The sequence below is a fragment of the Dipodomys ordii genome, unplaced genomic scaffold (genome assembly GCF_000151885.1).
Source record: "Dipodomys ordii isolate 6190 unplaced genomic scaffold, Dord_2.0 Scaffold151, whole genome shotgun sequence".
NCBI classification, from domain to species: Eukaryota; Metazoa; Chordata; class Mammalia; order Rodentia; family Heteromyidae; genus Dipodomys; species Dipodomys ordii.
In genome coordinates, this window is record NW_012267367.1 from 858,477 (window position 1) to 876,219 (window position 17,743).

Sequence of the window (17,743 nt, forward strand, 5' to 3'; positions counted from 1 at the left end):
AGAAGAGGAGTTGGGGGCGGGGAGGGGGCCGGGGTCTGGCGCCCAGGCCGGGGGTACCTGCAGCTGTGGGCCGGGCCTGCCGGCAGGGGCCTGGCGGGGCTGCCCGCCTCCCGCACTCACCGATCGGTCGGGGAGTGTTGTCATTCCGTGGGCCGGCGGCGATTCGCATGTTGGGTCCACTTGGAGCGGAGCTCAGGGACCTCCCTCTGTCATCCATGTGGGCGCTGTGGTGCCAATCTCGGGCAGAGGTGGTCCACTGGACCGACTTCTGGGTGGTTTTCATGTAAATGGAGTCTTTCCTTACCGTCCCACAGGAGGGGTTTAAAGTCAGCTACACAATGACTGAGCGTCTGTCTCTGTGTTACTCTCCATCTCTACTCCTATCTGGCCTGTAGTAACTGACTTATACGAGGGATGGAGTAAAGGGTAAATTGCTTCAGAAATGGAAGACCTGATTAAGCGTGAAGGAAAACAGCTCAGAAGATCATTCTTGGCAAGAGATGTTAGCTTTCTGGAGGTCGTCTTGAATCCACTGGATTCTGTGATTAAAACTGTAACCAGTTGGCAGGTCAGATTCCCAGAAGTGATAGTAATTCCAGCATTACTTAAGTAGCCTGTGGATTACACACTGTTGTCCTCCTCCTTGGTGTTAATTTCGTATTCTCCTTTGCTGGTTGTTCTAGTCGTCCTGATTTAAATGGTTGAATGTGTTCCAGAGGAGTTATAAGACCTCATCTGATTCAGCTGCATGGCTTTAAAACTCGATATCAACAGAAGACTGATCACTTCACAAATATAATATAGATGTCTCCCTGATTTTCAGATTTGTATATCCATCAGATTTCTGGAAATTGACACTCTGATGACTAGCAACATCTCAAGTCAATGTGGCCAAACCATCCTCTTTCCCCCCTTTGTCCTAAAAGTAAATTAGAAGCTCCATCACTAGAGAAGCTTAAACTCACAGTCATGGAGTCATTCTTGACTATTTTTAGGAATGGAGTGGGTATGGTTTGTGACTCTTTAGACAGGGTTTGTTTCTGTATCCCAGACTTGCTTGGACCTCATGATCCTCTTCTTTTGCCTCTCAAGTGCTGGGATTACAGGCATGCACCAACATGCTAGAGTAGGCTTTTGTTTTATTTTTGACACAAGGCCCTAGGGATGTGCTACCATGCCCAGCTTAGACTTCTTTTTCTCTCACACCTCAAATCCCTCTCCTCCGCTTTTTTTCCTGCCCGTTCTAGCTTGAATTCTGGTCCTGGGTGCTGTCCCTGAGCTTTTGCTCAAGGCTAGCCCTCTTCCTCTTGAGCGACAGCATCACTTCGGCTTTTTGAGTAGTTTATTAGAGAGTAGAGTCTTACAGACTTTCCTATCCAGCTGGCTTCCAACTGGGATCCTCAGATTTCAGCCTCCTGAGTAGCTAGGATTACAGGTGTCAGCCTCCTGCAGGCAGCTACACCTCACAATCTTATCAGAATATCCTGTTGCTATCAACTCTACCTTAAATGTAGCCAGAATGCAAATCCTTCTCACTCTCCATTGCAAGCCATTTTCATTTTATCTGAATATCTTTCAGTCTGCTCTGGACAGTTAGAGTGATTTTTTTTAAAAAAAGCATAAATTATGTCCTGTGAGTTTGCCTAGATTTCTATAATGTCTTTTCAACTCACCCAGTTGAGAGCACATTGAAATCCACTGAAAAGATCACCTGTTCTAAGCCCCTAACTGGATCCCTCTTCAGATTTTTGACATACTCATTTGCCTCTCATATTCTTCAGGTCTCTGTCCGGATGCTATCTTGTTGGCAGAAGCCTTCTCTGATAATCCTACATAAAATAGTACCCTTTCTTCACTCCATCTTCTTCACCTTTAATTTTTCTTGTACATGCCTTTTCTTTTTGGCCAGTTTGAACTCAGGCTCTAGGCCTTGACCTGGAGCCTCTTTGTGCTCAAGACTAACACTCTACCACTTGAGATATAACACCACTCTCATTGGAGATGAGTCTCATGGACTTTCCTGCCCAGGCTGGCTTTGAACCATGATCCTCAGATCTCAGCCTCCTGAGTAGCTAGGATTATATGTGTGAGCCACAGGTACCTGGCCATGCCTTGATTTTTTTTTTTTGCCAGTCATGGGGCCTGAACTCTGGGCTTGGGTGCTGTTCTTCAGCTCAAGGCTAGCACTCTACCACTTGGGCCACAGTGCCACATCTGGCTTTTTCTGCTTATGTTGCTGAGGAATCGAACCCAGGGCCTCATGCATGCAAGGCAAGCACTCTCCCCCTGAGCCACCTTCCTAGCCCCTGGTTTTTGTTAGTCTGCTTCTCTTCAGCATGAGGTTCCATGACAACCAGATCTTTCTATCTTGTCTACCACTGTCTTTATTAAATTAAAGTAGTGCTTGGTGCATAGCAGGTATTTATATATGGGAAATAGTTGGGCACTTTTCTTTTTGCAAGTAGAGCTATAATAATGATTGAGCTGTATTAGTGAATAAGACAGAAAACATTCTTGCTTCGATGGAAAAACAAATAGCAGAAAGGCATGTGTTGGAGAGTGATTGAAGGATGTAATATTTGAGAGTGTTCCAAAGAATGTCTTTTGTTAGAGGGGGTTTTGGACACAGTCTTCCAGATAGAAGGAATAGTAAGTGAAAGGCTTAGAGGCAGGACCTCAGACTAGACAGAACACTATGTGGCTGGTCCGGGGTAAGGATTGCTAGAGGAGGATAGGGAGTTAGCCAGGGTAAAGTGAAGGTGACAGAGTCTGTTAGGAGTAAATCATAGAGGCCTTTGTGGGACATGTTAAAGGCTTGAACTTTACTTTTTTTTTTGTTTGGTAGTGAAGTAGAGATAAGTCTCATGGACTTTCCTGCTCAGGCTGGCTTCAAACCACTGTCCTCAGATCTCAGCCTCCTGAGATACTGGGATTATAGGTATGAGCCACTTGTGCCCGGCAACTTTACTCATTTTTTTTTTGGGGGGGGGAGTCTGGTTGTGGGGCCTGAACTCTGGGCCTGGGCGCTGTCCCTCAGCTCTTCAGCTCAAGGCTAGCGCTCTACCACTTGAGCCACAGCGCCACTTCTGGCTTTTTCTGCTTATGTGGTGCTGAGGAATTGAACCCAGGGCCTCATGCAATGCAAGACAAGCACTCTACCACTGAGCCAACTTCCCAGCCCCAACTTTACTCATTTTTAAATTTACTTTTATTTTTACTTTTGCAGTGCTAAGGATCAAGCCTAGGGCTTTGTATGTGCTAGGCAGGCAAGCACTCTCCTGTATTTTGAGGGTAATGAACAGCCTTTTGAACAGAAGACTGACTTATTTGCCTTGACTATGGAATGGGATGGATTTGGTGTGTGGGGAAAGGCTACTGAGAGTACTCAGTGAGACTAGATGCAGGTAGGATGACAGAAGATAGAGGAATGTAATAGACTTGGTGGGTGGAGTGAAAAGGTTGCCCCTGAATGTGTAAGAAGGTGAAGGAAAGAAGGCCCAAAGATAGCAGGAGTAGCTGAGTAGATGGCACAGCCCTTTACTGAGACTGGGAATGTAGGGAGGCTCAGGTTCGGTGAGGAGTATGGATGAATGGTTATGCTTTGGTCATTGTTCAGCCTTTTTATTTTTAATTTTTATCTTTTTACTTTTTTGTCAGTCGTGGGGTCTGAACTCTGGGCCTGGGCACTGTCCCTCAGCTCTTCAGTTCAAGGCAAGTACTCTACTACTTGAGCCACAGCACCACTTCTGCTTTTTTTTTCTTATGTGGTGCTGAGGAATTGAACCCAGAGCCTCATGCATGCAAGGCAAGCACTCTACCACTGAGCCGCATTCCCAGCCCTGTTGAGCATTTTTTTTTGTGCTGGTCCTGGGGCTTGAACTCTGAGCATGAGCACTAACCCTTAGCTTTTACACTCAAGGCTGGCATTCTGCCATCAAGCCACAACTCCACTTCCAGCTTTTTGGTGATTAATTGGAGATAAAAGCGTCATGATGGGTTTTGGGTGGCTCTGGTTGGCTTTGAACTATGATCTCCAGATCTCAGCCCCCTGAGTAGCTAGGATTACACTGTTGCCTGGCTCATTGTTAAGTCTAAGGTGCTTTTTAGGTATTCGGTGGAGATGTCAAACAGGCAGTTTATGTCAGAATAAGACTGTAGAGCACAGCAAAAATGGCTTACTGTTCTGTTTTTTTTTTTTTGTCAGTCATGGGGCTTGAACTCTGGGCCTGGGTGCTGTCCCTCAGCTCTTCAGCTTAAGGCGAGTGCTCTACCACTTGAGCCACAGTGCCACTTCCGGTTTTCTAGTGGTTTATTGGAGATAAGAGTCTCACGGACTTTCCTTGCCCAGGCTGACTTTGAACTGTGATTCTCAGATCTCAGCCTCCTGAGAAGCTGGGATTACAGGTGTGAGCCACTGGTGCTTGGCTGTTTCCTGTTATTTATCTTAGTAAATATGTGCTGGCACAGTGTATGTTGTGCCCTTGGTGTCGGGTAATGGTGTGAATAGGGAGCAGTGGTTATATTGTTTTGTGAGAAAGACTTGAGCAAAATTTGCTCTTCAACTCTTGCAAAATCTTGCTGTGTTGTCAGATTAGTAGAATAGTTGACCAAAAAGGACAGGGGAGGGGAAGCCCTCCTCCCCTCCCCTCCCCTCCCCTCTTTCCTTTTCTCTCTCTCATTTTGTCAGTTGTGGGGTTTGAACTCAGGGCCTGGATGCTGTCTCTGAGCTCTTTTGCTCAAGGCTAGTGTGCTCTACCACTTTGAGCCACAGCTCCATTTCCAGTTTTTGATTGGTTAATTGGTGATAAGAGTCTCATAGGGACTTTCCAGCCTGGGCTGGCTTCAAACTGTGATCCTCAAATCTCTGCCTTCTGAGTAGCTAGGATTATAGATGTGAGCCATTGGTGCCTGGCACGGAAAAACTTTATAGTAGCCTGCAGGTATGTAGTGTTAACAGTGGGGAACCTGCTGGGTACCAGTAGCTCACATCTATAATCCTAGCTATTCAGGAGGCTGATATCTGAAGATAGAGGTTTGTAGCTATCCCAAGCTGATACATCCTTAAGATTGTTATCTTCAGTTAACTAGCAAAATGCTGGAAGAAGTGATGTAGCTCTAGTGGTACAGTGCCAGTCATGAGGGGAGGAGGGGGAAAGCTGAGCAAAAGAGCATGAGGCCCTGAGTTCAAGCCCTGCCACTGGCACATATGAAAAAAGGGGAACTGATTAGAAAGAATCATCATTCATGTTCCACCTCCCATAGTTTTCCATCTTCCTCACATTGGTTCTACCAGGCTTGTTACCTGGAGAAGCAGCTGGCAGGAGGCAGGCCAGTGCACTGGACTGCTCATATGTGGAAAAACTCCTAACTGTACCTTGCCTCTGTTTCCTGTGACTCCAATTCTGGTCCACTCTGGGCAAGTTGAGCTCTCATCCCACCTGGAGGAATTCATTTACAAATTACGTTGTGGAGGAAAATCTGCATCATGTAGGGACTATGTGGTATGCTTTCTCAATTTCTGCAAGGAAAGTAACTGCAAGGAACTTTCCTTGGAAGTTTGATCTATAACAGCTTAAAAAAATGAGGAAGTAAGTTATTTTTTTCCTTATCAAAACTTGTTACATGCCTGCCCACTGTTCCCTCTCTATTCTCAGATCCTCACTCTCCTAGTTCTTACACCCAAAAAGTTTACAGTGATGCAACATCTTCATATTGGTCCCTGGTTACAAGAGAGGTGGCAGTTTCCTGCTCTCCTAGTGTTTTCTGAGATTGTGTTTCCTGTACTTGCCTGCACTGGGGTACTCATCTCTCTGAACAAGATAACATAGCATCTTAATATCTGTGCTGTGCTTCTCCATATATACTGTCTCATTCAATTCCCCAAATCCTAAGATCAGTGCTAGTCCATTTTATAGACAATTGCAGTTTTTCTATTTCAGTGAGTCAAAGACAGATCTTAAGTTGTGTGGTTTAAGTCTTCTGCTAAATATCTACCCCCCCAAAAAAAAAAAAGTAGCCAACATTTTGGAAGATGATCTCTTTTAATCAGGGATAGCAAATTATTTTTTCTTTCCTGCTAGAGTAGTAAGATCATAGAATTTCAATAATGTTTTCACTAGTTCTGTGCCCCTTAAGGCAAGTTATTTATCTGTTCTGAGCCTCAATATATTTCCCTAAAAATGAGGATAATATAAAACCATATTAACTCTATCAATTTAATGCAGGTTTTTTTTGTGGGGGTGGGGAGGGAGAAGTAGAAATTGCATTAAATGAGTAAGCTAATTGTGAGACAACATTCTCATTTCAAAAACCACAAAAACAAGTACCTTCAAATATGTTATCTTCTTCATACCTCTATGAGCTAGAACACAAAGAATAGAATGCACATTAAATAGTTTTGATAGGCAAGGCATAAAAAAATAGTTTCCTGCCAGGCACTGGTGTCTCACACCTATAATCCTAACTACTCAGGAGGCTGAGTTCTTAGGATATGGTTCAAAGCCGTCTGGGGCAGGAAAGTCTAAGAGACTCCTATGTTCAGTTAACTACCAGAAAACCAAGAATGGAGCTGTGGCTCAAAGTGGTAGTGTTAGCCTTGAGCAAAGAGCTCCCAGGCCCCCAGTTCAAGCCCCATGACCAACCCCACCCCCCAAAAAGTTTCCTGTTTTTATTTACCAGTCAGTAGTAATTTAAGCCTTACTATCTTCTTTTCATGGTTAGTAAGGTTCCTTTTTATGAGAAAGGCTTTTGCTGTATAGCCCGGTGGCCTAAACCCACAACCCTTTGCTTCAGCTTGCTGAGTGCTGGATTATTAAAGCATGAATATGCTTTTCCTTGGATGATCACATTTAACCTAATGACTGCAACCCTAGCAGGCTGATTTATGAGTATTTGAGGACAAAGAGACTTTCACATGTAACTGGAGAAAGAATGAACTTGAGCTGTGAGCTGAGCAATGTAGTAACAGGAGGGTTTGGACTTAAAGTCCTAGTGGCTACCATTTTAGCATGGACAGTTTAAAGTCCTTCCTCACCAGTCCTGTCCATATGAGACATTGCTGACCTCTTTTGTAGTAAGACTACCTGATAGATCCTTAACTTTTTGTTGTATCATGTATTTCCTGTATATATTGTATTGTACTACAATGTAGTATTGTACTATATTATAGGTAATGGAACAAAATATGTATATATTTCTTTATATATTTTGTTGCACTACAATGCAATAAATATATACAATGCAATGAAACATATACAGGAAAGTATATAGCTATAGCTAGTATATATAGTATATATTTATATTTTCAAAAATGTAATACCAAGCATTTAGCTCAAGCAACAGGACTTTACCAGCTCTGTTAAAACTCCCTTTTGCTCCCTCTAGTCACTACTTTCTTTCTTTGAGACAGGGACTCATAATTCAAACTGTCCTGCAATTCCTGTTCCTCCTGCCTTTATTTCCTAAGTGCTAGGATTACAGGCATGTGTTAGCAAGTCCAGCAAGTGTTATACTTTCTATAAATGGAATTGCACAGTGTGTGGACTTAGGTCTAGTTTCTTTCTTTTTTTTTTTTGGGTCCGGTCATGGGGCCTAAACTCTGGGCCTGGCCACTGTCCCTCAGCTCTTCAGCTCAAGGCTAGCGCGCTACCACTTGAGTCACAGTGCCACTTCCAGCTTTTTTCTTTTTGCTTATGTGGTGCTGAGGAATCGAACCCAGGGCCTCAGGCATGCAAGGCAAGCGCTCTACCACTGAGCCAACTTCCAGCCCCAGGTCTAATTTCTTTTATCAGCTGTGTAGGCGAATCACAGTCACCTGTGGAGTACTGATCTTCATTATTCCTCTGTGTGGATATATCATGATTTATATACACTCTATAATGGATCTTCTGTATATATGCAGTGGGCTGTTTTAAATAGTGCTACCATGAGCGTTCTCGCGTCTTAATTAACATAGGTACTTTTTGGTACACACAGGTTTGCTTTTTTGTGCAGTTGATAATGAATGCTTCCTCCCTTTTTCTTTCTCTCTCTGTTTGTTCTGGTCCTGGGACTCAGGGCCTGGGTGCTGTCTCTGATCTTTTTTGCTCCTGGCTAGCGCTCTGCTACTTGAGCCACAGTTCCACTTCGAGCATTTGTTACTTGGAAATAAGAGTCTCAGGGAATTTCCTGCCTGGCTGGCTTTGAACTATGAGCTTCAGATCTTACCCTCCTGAGTAGGATTATAGGTATGAGCCACCAGCACCTTGCCTCTCTGTGTGTGTGTGTGCGTGCGTGTGCGTGCGTGCGCGCGCGCGCGCGTGTGCGCGCCCGCCCATCTGGGGCTTGAACGCAGAGACTTAGCTTTTTTGTTGGTTGTGGGGTTTGAACTCTGGGCTTGGGCACTATCCCCCAGCTCTTCAGCTCAAGGCTAGTACTCTACCACTTGAGCCATAGTGCCACTTCCGGTTTTCTGAGTGGTTTACTGGAGATGAAAAATCTCACAGCCTTTCCTGCGTGGGCTGGCTTTGAACCATAATCCTCAGATCTCAATCTCCTGAGTAGCTAGGACTACAGGTGTGAACCACTCGCGCCCACCTGCTTTTCATTCTTAAAAGTGAATTTAAAGGACCTTTTCTTGGGCGTGGTCTTTAAGAAAAACATTAGTAAATTAGTGTGTTACTGTTACTCAGACTTATTTACAGGTCCTGATTCAAGAGAGGGATTTAATAGATGATGGTGTTAAATGAAGGGGTAGGACACAGTTTACTAACAGTGTTTGGTGTACAGGAACTCATCATTTTCTTTTTCTTTTTTTTTTGTTGGTCGTGGGGCTTGAACTCTGGGCCTGGGCGCTGTCCCTCAGCTCTTCAGCTCAAGGCGAGCGTTCTACCACTTGAGCTACAGCGCCACTTCCGGTTTTCTGGTGGTTTATTGGAGATAGGAGTCTCACAGTCTCTCCTGCCCGGGCTGGCTTTGAACCACGATCCTCAGATCTCAGCCTCCTGAGTAGCTAAGATTACAGGCGTGAGCCACCAGCGCCCGGCTAATCATCATTTTCTTGCTTGGTAACCCATGGGGACTTCCCCTTCCTCCTCTCCCCTCCTCCCCCTTCTCATCATCATCACTCCCCCCCCTACACACACACTTAAACTCATATCTGATGATCTGATCATTTTGTTCATTGGCTAGCACTTTGCCACCTGAGCCATGCCTCTGACCCTAGATTCTTAATTTTAAGCTAACTGATCCTTTTGACTCAGACAAGTCTTTGCTTTTCATGCTTTAAAAAAAAACAACAAACCAACAACCCACTTTAGACTCTGGATAGCATTATCTCAGTGTAGATGAGTTTGTGGGAGATTTTTAAATGGCCATAGGCCACGCTAACAAGTTGTTAGGCTAGTAACTAAAGAATAATACATCTTTTTGAAGGAGTTATGTGCAAAGAACATGTGGGCCACTGTGCTCATTAAGTAGGGCAGTCTGGGTGGATCATCTAAAACTCTAGGGCCTAGTTTTTCTCAGTAAACACTGCATTTATTAAGTGTCTGGCTTGGGGTTGCTGTGAAATCAAAGGAAGTGCTCCGTGAAAGTCCTGGGCAAGAGTGTGATATGTGATCCCTGCCTGTGAGTGCCGGGTTCTTGTGTTGCCCCAGCTGCCCATTTGACTTTCCAGAGTTGAAAATGTGCCCTGTGAATAAAGCCAATTCCTTATTCCTTATTCTAACTATTTACATGTCAGAGGAAAGAAGGGAATTTATGAAGATTACAAAATTACGCCATATCCTTCTAAAAAGATGAACTTTGTCCTAATGTTTTCAAATTATAATTTTAAAGCAATACAAAAATAATGTCTCCTAGATCAGTGAACACAAGTATAACTCAAGGGTAAGCTTAATGAGCAGGGAGAGAAGTGAGGTATTTTGACAGACACTGATTTCTAAAGAACAGGTGCACACAGTGGCTAAAAATAGTGTTATGTCATCAGTGGAAGGGAAAATGTAGTCAGAAAAAAACAGGTTTCTTTTCTAAAATTAGTCCTTGAGTAACTTACAGGAATGTGGAGGTAGTTTAAATGTGAATTTGTAAAAACCAGGTCAGCCAGAGTCTCTCAAAAGATGGTGGTAGTAATGCACTCGCACATAACCATTTATTTTTAACCGAGCACCTTTTTTAATCCACTTTAAGCATAGCCTTAAAGTACCATCCGATAAGGAATGCAGGAATCACAGGGCAAATGTTATAGGGTAGATGAAGAAAGTTAATTTAGGCCCAGGTTTGCAAGGCCCTGGGTATTTATTTATTTATTTAATGAGCCCAATTGGAACTTGCTCTAATAAGCACTGGCACATGCTTTTCGCAAGCAGGGAGAGTGAACTGACAACTTTCAGTTTATTTCAGCATTATACTAGTAATTGTTGTTATGCCTCATAATACTGGTGTCACTTGTGAAAGGTATTTTTAAAAATAGGGGTTTAATGCTGAGCACTGGTGGTTCACACTTGTAATCCTAGCTACTCAGGAGACTGAGACCTGAAATATTATGGTTCAAAGCCAACCCCACCAGAAAAGTCTGCAAGACTTCATTTCCAGAGTATCCAGCCAAAAGCTGAGCTAGGGTATAACTCAAGTGGTAGAGTGCCAGATATGGGCAAGCCAACTAAGAGTGCAAGGCCCTGAGTCCAAGCCCTCGTACTTGTCAAAGACAAACAAATAGTTTAAGTTCAAATCCCAGTATTGCCAGAGAGAGAGAGAGAGAGAGAGAGAGAGAGAGAGAGACAGAGACAGAGAGACAGAGAGACACGGAGAGAGAGAGACACGGAGAGAGAGGGAGAGGAAGAAAGACAGTGTGAGTGAGCGCACGCGCAGTTTAGGGTAGTTTAATCACAAATTGGAATCAACAGGCACTTAAATTCACATTTTCTCAAATAATTTGTAGTTTTTGTTGTTTCATTGTGTGTGTGTGTGTGTGTTTGTGTTTGTGTATAGGTGGTACTGGGGCTTGAATTCAGGGCCTAGTTGCTGTCCCTTACTCTTTTGTTCAAGGATAGTACTCTACTGCTTGAGCCTTGCTACATCTCCACTTCCAGCTTTTTGATGATTAATTGGAGAGAAAAGTCTCATCTACTTTACTGGACAGGCTTTGAATCATGATGCTCATATCGCAGCCTCTTGAGTAACTAAGATTTTAGGTGTGAGCCACCATACCCACTTGACTAAACCTCTACCAATTGAACCACACTTCCAGTTCTGAGGTTGGCTTTTTTTTTTTTTTTTTTTTGGTTTTTGTGTCAGTAATAGGGCCTGAACTCTGGGCCTAGGCACTGTCCCTCAACATTTCAGCTCAAGGCTAGCACTCCTCTGCCACTTGAGCCACAGCGCCACTTCCAGCTTTTTCTGCTTTTGTGGTGCTGAGGAATCGAACTTGGGGCCTCATGCATGCAAGGTAAGTGCTCTGCCAGTGAGCCACCTTCCCAGCCCTGTTTTTTTTTTTTTAAACATTTTTTTTCTCCAACTTAAAAAATAGTTATTATAAAGGTGATATATAGAGGGGCGACAGTTACATAAGTCAGGTAAAGAGTACATTTTTTTGGGGACAATGTCACCCCTTCTCTTGCTCTCTCCTAGTTTTTCCCTCCTACCCACAAGGTTCTATAGTTCATTCTAGTGAGTACCACTGCTGCATTTGTTCACCCTTAGTCCCTTCTTTTCTGTTGCCCCCCCCTTTACCCTCTCAAAGACAGATAAACAAGACAAAAAGAAAATAAAACAAAAACAACAACAAAGAAAAAACAGGTCCACGCAGCCACCACCGCTGCCACTGCCGCCTCCTCCTCCTCCTCCTCCTCCTGGTCCTCCTCCTGCTCCTCCTCCTGCTCCTCCTCCTGCTCCTCCTCCTGCTCCTCCTCCTGCTCCTTCTTCTCCTTCTCCTCCTCCTCCTGCTCCTCCTCTTCCTCTTCTTTCTCCTCCTCCTCCTCTTCCTCCTCCTCCTCCTCCTCTTCCTCCTCCTCCTCCTCCTCTTCCTCCTCGTCTCCTTCTCCTTCTTCTTCTCCTCCCCCCTCCCCTTTTGCCAGGAATTGAATTCAGGGCCTGGGCACTGTCCCTGAGCTTCAAGGCTAGCACTCTGCCACAGAAGCCACAGTGCCATTTCTGGCATTTTCTGTTTATGTGGTACTTAGGAATTGAACACACGGTTTCATGCATGCTAGGCAAGCACTCTACCACTAAGCCACTTTCCCAGCCCTGAGGTTTTCTTCTTAATCTAGACTTCTGATTATTTTTTTGGGGTGTGTGTGTGTATGTGTATGTTAATTTTAAGTCTTCTGCCTGTATTGGTTATTTAATAACACATTGGTTTGAAAAATTTGAATGCCTGATTTTAAAACTTTTACCTTTTAAATAAGACATTTTTTGGAGAGTTTATCATCCTACTTGATTCTTTCTTTGCAGTGCTGGGGATCAACATATTTTTTTCTTAATTAGAGGTGCTCTTAATTAAGTTTTTGTGCTTCATTTTTGACATAGGCTTAAGTTGTATGCCTGATCTCAGTAAATACTGACCGTATACTTACACTGTGTATTAGGGTTGGTTTTTTTTTATTTTTCCAACTTATTTGGAAATATTTATTGTTTTTTTTTTTTTGGTCGTGGAGTTTGAACTCTGGGCCTGGATACTGTTCTTCAGCTCAAGGCTAGCTCTCTACCATTTGAGCCACAGCGCCATTTCCAGCCTTTCTGCCTATGTGGTGCTGAGGAATCCAACCCAGGCCTCATGCATGTAAGGCAAGCACTCTACCACTGAGCCACCTTCATAGCCCCTATTGCTTATTTTATGGTGCCTTTTTATTCCTTTGGTTTACAAATAGGTGTTGTTGCAATTGCTTTGAAGTTTTCAACTATTTTCTTGAATTATGTTGATGGAATTTCTTTGGTAGCTCCCACTGAAAATGCTTTGCAAGGGTTAATTTTGTTTGCTTAAATAAGCAGGTATAGCGAAACTAACAGCTGCATTTATTTTGATCTGGACAGATTTGGAGACCGCTTACTGCCACCTTTTATTTCCCTGTGGGTCCAGGAACTGGATTTCTTTATTTGGTCAATTTATATTTCCTATATCAATATTCTACACGACTTGAATCAGGTATGTTATCATTATTTAAGTGTTTCTAATGTACTAATTCATATGTTTACTTACTTGGAGGAAATGGCTAAATGTCTGTACATGTGCACTGATATGCCAAGACTGTGCTTTGCGTTTATGTTATTTGCTTTTCAATAGGCTGCTCCCCTCCCCTGATCTACTCTTCCCTCTTTTCCTTTTCTTTTTTTTTTAAGAAGTTTTTTTTTTATCGTGAAAGTACTGTACAGAGAGGTTACAATCAAACGAGCAAGGTAGAGTACATTTCTTATCAAGCATTGTTGCCTCCTTTGTTTTTCCCCTACCATCCCTCCCCTCCCATATCCACAACTACATTCCATCCCTTTCTCCCTCCCCCCTCCCCTCCCCCTCCCCCCACCGCTTTTCCTTTTCTTTCCTTCCCTCCATCCTTCTTTCTCTTTCTGTTTTTTTTCCCCCTTATATGGCATTTTTTTTAGTATGGTATTTTATTTATGCTTTGTTTTCCCTAATGGGTGTACCATTTAAAAAAATTATTGTAAAGATGATGTACAGAGAGTTATAGTTACCTAAGGTATTGTTGCACATTGTTACCCTTCCCTTATTTCCTTCCACTTCCCCTCACCCCCAATTCCCTCCCCCTTTTGCTTTAAAAAAATTTCATTAACTTTTGTCTGTACTAAATTCTTCATCCCCCTTCCTCTATCTGCAATGCATGAACATATATGTATGTATATGTACATGCACGTACATGTACACGCATGCATTACATGTATGTAGATATATGTATATTACAATGAGATTATAGATACATGCCTCCACATTCAGCCTGGTTTTTAATCCTAACAACCCCATGAGATATAAAGTAGTAGTATTGCTGTTTTATAGGTAGAAACAAAAAGAGGTCAAAGTTAGCAGATCCTGCCCACTTCCTTAATGATTGTCACTTTGATAATTAGACTCATTTCTACCACAGAGCAGTCCTTGTCCTTTACTGTACAATTAGGCTTGTAAATGTGTATATCTCTTAGATTTCAACCTCTTGTAGAGGTTGAAAATGCTGCTTTATTCAATTAAAACCCTACAGTCTTTCTGTGTATTACAAACACTCAATTTTAGAAAACATACAGTAGACCCTTGGTGTCTACAGGTGTCTGGTTCTGCGGCGCTCACTGCTGATGAAGGACTGTGACTACTCAGAGGGCAGACTTCAGAGGGTTCTAGTTGATACATTTTCTTTGCTAAAGACATGCTGCCTTTCAGAAGATCTCAGACTGTTGCTTTATTGCCTCAATTAAGTACATTAACTTTTACCTTGCTTTTTAGACACCATTTATTTAAGGGCGGGGAAACACCCAGCAGACCATAGGACTATTGGAACAGATGTGATGCTGTGTGGGACTCCCAGAGCTCTGCATCAGCTGAGCTGTGCCCTGTGCGTGGGAATTGAGAACTTCCTGAAATTTCTTTTGACTTCTAAAAAAAATTTACTTTCTGACTCTGCTTGGTCAAAGCTGTGTATAGTCAATCTGTGAATAAGGTGGGCTTACTATAAAGATTTAGTATTGTAGTGGTTTGTTAGGTCTGACTACCTATGCCATGGTAGTCATAATCTTTAAAAATGTTTTCTTAACGGTGTCATACTGAATTGCTTTCTTCTTCTTTTTTTTTTTTTGTTGGACATGGGATTTGAACTGTGGGCCTGAGTGCTGTCCCTCAGCTCTTCAGCTCAATACTAGTGCTCTACCACTTGAGCTACAGTGCCACTTCTTTTTGCTTATTTTCTACAATATTTTACATGCTGTTTTGAGTAGCTTCCCAAGAAGCTACATTGGTACACTGTAAAAATAGGCAAAGTTCAGATGGTTTTTGTAAAGGTGGCTGGCTGACTTCAGGGCTTTAATAAAACGGTGGATTGTTAGTCTGTCATGTGTTTAGAAGTTGTGAATCAGTCTCATAACAGCAGGAACATAGTACAGTGGGCACTTCGTTTCAAATACAGTTTTTTCTTAAGTTGACATTGGAAATAAATCATTTGAATGTGGTGACTCAAGCCCATAGTCCCCACCATTTGGGAGGTTGAAGCAGATAGATTATGAATTTGAGTCCAGCCTTGAGTTATATAGGGGAACCCTGTTTTCCCTCCTTCAAAAGAGAAATAAAACAAACAGTATTACTTTGTATTGGGACCCTGTATAGTCATAGACTGTTATAATTGAGAGGAGTATAGCCATTCCTTGATTTTTACAGAGGAAGAGCAAGAGCAAGATTTAAGGAAGGGAAGTAGCTAGACTGAGAGCACACAGGCTCTGACCACCATGTCACTGGAGGCAGGGAGGGTGACTTATAAATCTACTAGAATATATATTTTCCTCTCCCTATTTCTGATTGTATGTGATGGTGGTGATGGCTTTCTTAGCATTCTCCCTTCTGCTGGTATAACCTGACTCCCGCTTTCCCTTACTGCCAGGAATTGAACCCAGGGTCTTGCTCATGCTAGTCAAGTATCTAAAACAGTGATATTTAGTTAAATAAACCTTTATTATAGGAAAATGCCAAACAGATACAAACTAGAGAAAAAGGTTAATGATCCTTTTTTAAAAGTTGAGCTTAAATTTCCATAACATAAAATTAATTTTGTATTTTGAAGTGTATACTTCAGTGGATTTTCATATATTCACAGTGTTAAAACAACTATCACCACAGTTTGATTCTAGAGTGTTTTCATTATTCTCCCAAAGATCCAGAGCAATTGGTTTTCATTGTCATCCCTCTAACCCTCTCACCTCTTCCCTTCTATGCTCTACCAACCATTAGTCTACTTGGTGTGGATTTGCCTATTTGAAACATTTTGTATGGCTTTTATGATTGGCTTCTTTCATTTAGCTTAAGAATTTATTTTTAAGTTTTTCTACATAGCATGTATTGGTGCTTAATTCTTTTTTATTGCCAGAAAGGTTGCATATATGACATGTATAATACCATGTTTGGATTATTCATTGGTTGATTATAACTTGACTTGGATCCCTTTGTGGGTTATTATAAATAATGCCCCTTTGAACTTTAGGGTAGAGAGGAATTTGAGGAATTTCTCTAATTAACCCTCTTATTCTGCAGACAAGAAAACAGTGGTCGAGTATTAGTCACATGTCGCACAGATCGGAAAGCTATTTGGGATTAGACATCTAAGATGGAAGCCAGGTTTATTTACCCTTTGATTTTTCTCATCTCTTTGGAGGTTCAAGTTAACATTTTGATACAATGTTTTCACCTGCATGTTTCCTTGGCTGGCTAAATTGTTAAATGTATAGCATTTAAGTGTCAGCTTATTTCATAGGTTTCTGATTTGAAATGGAAGACTATAATTTGATACTGGCTAATTATAGTTGCAAGCATGCCAAGTAGTTTGGTACTATAGTTTATGTGATGACAGTGTCTTAAGTACTCAATCTAAAGAATCCTTTGAAATCACAAAGCTAAGTAAGAGCCCATCAGAGAAACACAGCTATTATTAAAATTCTGTTTTGTTGGACTCTCAGCTCTCACTCATCTCAGTGATCCTCCAGCATTAGATCTTCTTTCCCTAGTTGAAGATGTTTTCGAGTAACGAGAGAAATAAAGATGAGTAGGAACACTTTTTCTTTTAGGCACATCTTTTTTTGCCTTTCTGACAGTTTTAGAATTTTAAAAATTGATTAGCCGTATTGTGTAATGGTGGGTGTTATGAAGGGATGAAAGACGAAGGAGAACTTTTGAGCTGGGGTGACCTCACAGACATCTCTGTGTCTTCTCTGCTCCCTCTTCTTTCCTTTCCTTCCTTCCTTCCTTCCTTCCTTCCTTCCTTCCTTCCTTCCTTCCTTCCTTCCTTCCTTCCTTCCTTCCTTCCTTTCTTTTTCCTTCCTTCCTTTCTTTCTTTCTTTCTTTCTTTCTTTCTTTCTTTCTTTCTTTCTTTCTTTCTTTCTTTCTTTCTTTCTTTCTTTCTTTCTTCCATGGTGTGTGTGTGTATATGTGTGTGTTTGTGTGCGCGTGTGCGCGTGTGCGTGCGTGTGCCAGTCCTGGGGTTTGAACTCAGGGCTTGGGCACTGTCCCTGAGCTTCTTCTTGCTCAAGACTAGCACTCTACCACTTGAACCACAGGGCCACTTCTGTTTTTTTTCTGTTTCAGTGTTTTTTTGTTTTTGTTTTTCCCTCTGTACTGAGGAATTGAACCCCGGGCTTCATGCATGCTAGGCAAGCACTCTACCACTAAGCTACCTTTCCAGCCTCTTTTTCTTAAAGTCACCCAGCTTGAAGGCATTAGAAATCATTCCCAGAAGAGAAAGCTGACAGTTTTTTAAAAAATGTATAATTTTGTTGCTATTATTAAGGTGTTATACAGAGGAGTTACCATTTCATAAGTCAGGTAATTAGTACATTTTTTTTTTTTTGGATCCAGTCATGGGGCCTGAACTCTGGGCCTTGGCGCTGTCCCTCAGCTCCTTAGCTCAAGGCTAGTTCTCTACCACTTGAACCACAGCGGCAGTTCCAGTTTTTTTTTCTTTTTGCTTATGTGGTGCTGAGGAATCGAACCCAGGGCCTCATGCATGCAAAGCAAGTGCTCTACCACTGAGCCACTTTTCCAGCCCCAGCACATACATTTTTTTGGGAG

The 17,743-nt window shown here is 42.3% G+C and overlaps 1 protein-coding gene across 1 annotated transcript in view; it reads left to right on the plus strand.

The window, feature by feature from the left end:
• The first annotated feature begins 3,398 nt into the window (after nt 1-3,398).
• Derl1 (derlin 1) overlaps nt 3,399-17,743 on the plus strand; it is a 28,078-nt gene continuing 13,733 nt past the window's right edge. The window contains exons 1-2 of the mRNA XM_013032207.1: nt 3,399-3,404; nt 13,009-13,120. Of these exons, the coding sequence (XP_012887661.1) occupies nt 3,399-3,404; nt 13,009-13,120 (118 nt within the window). The remainder of the gene's footprint in view (nt 3,405-13,008; nt 13,121-17,743) is intronic.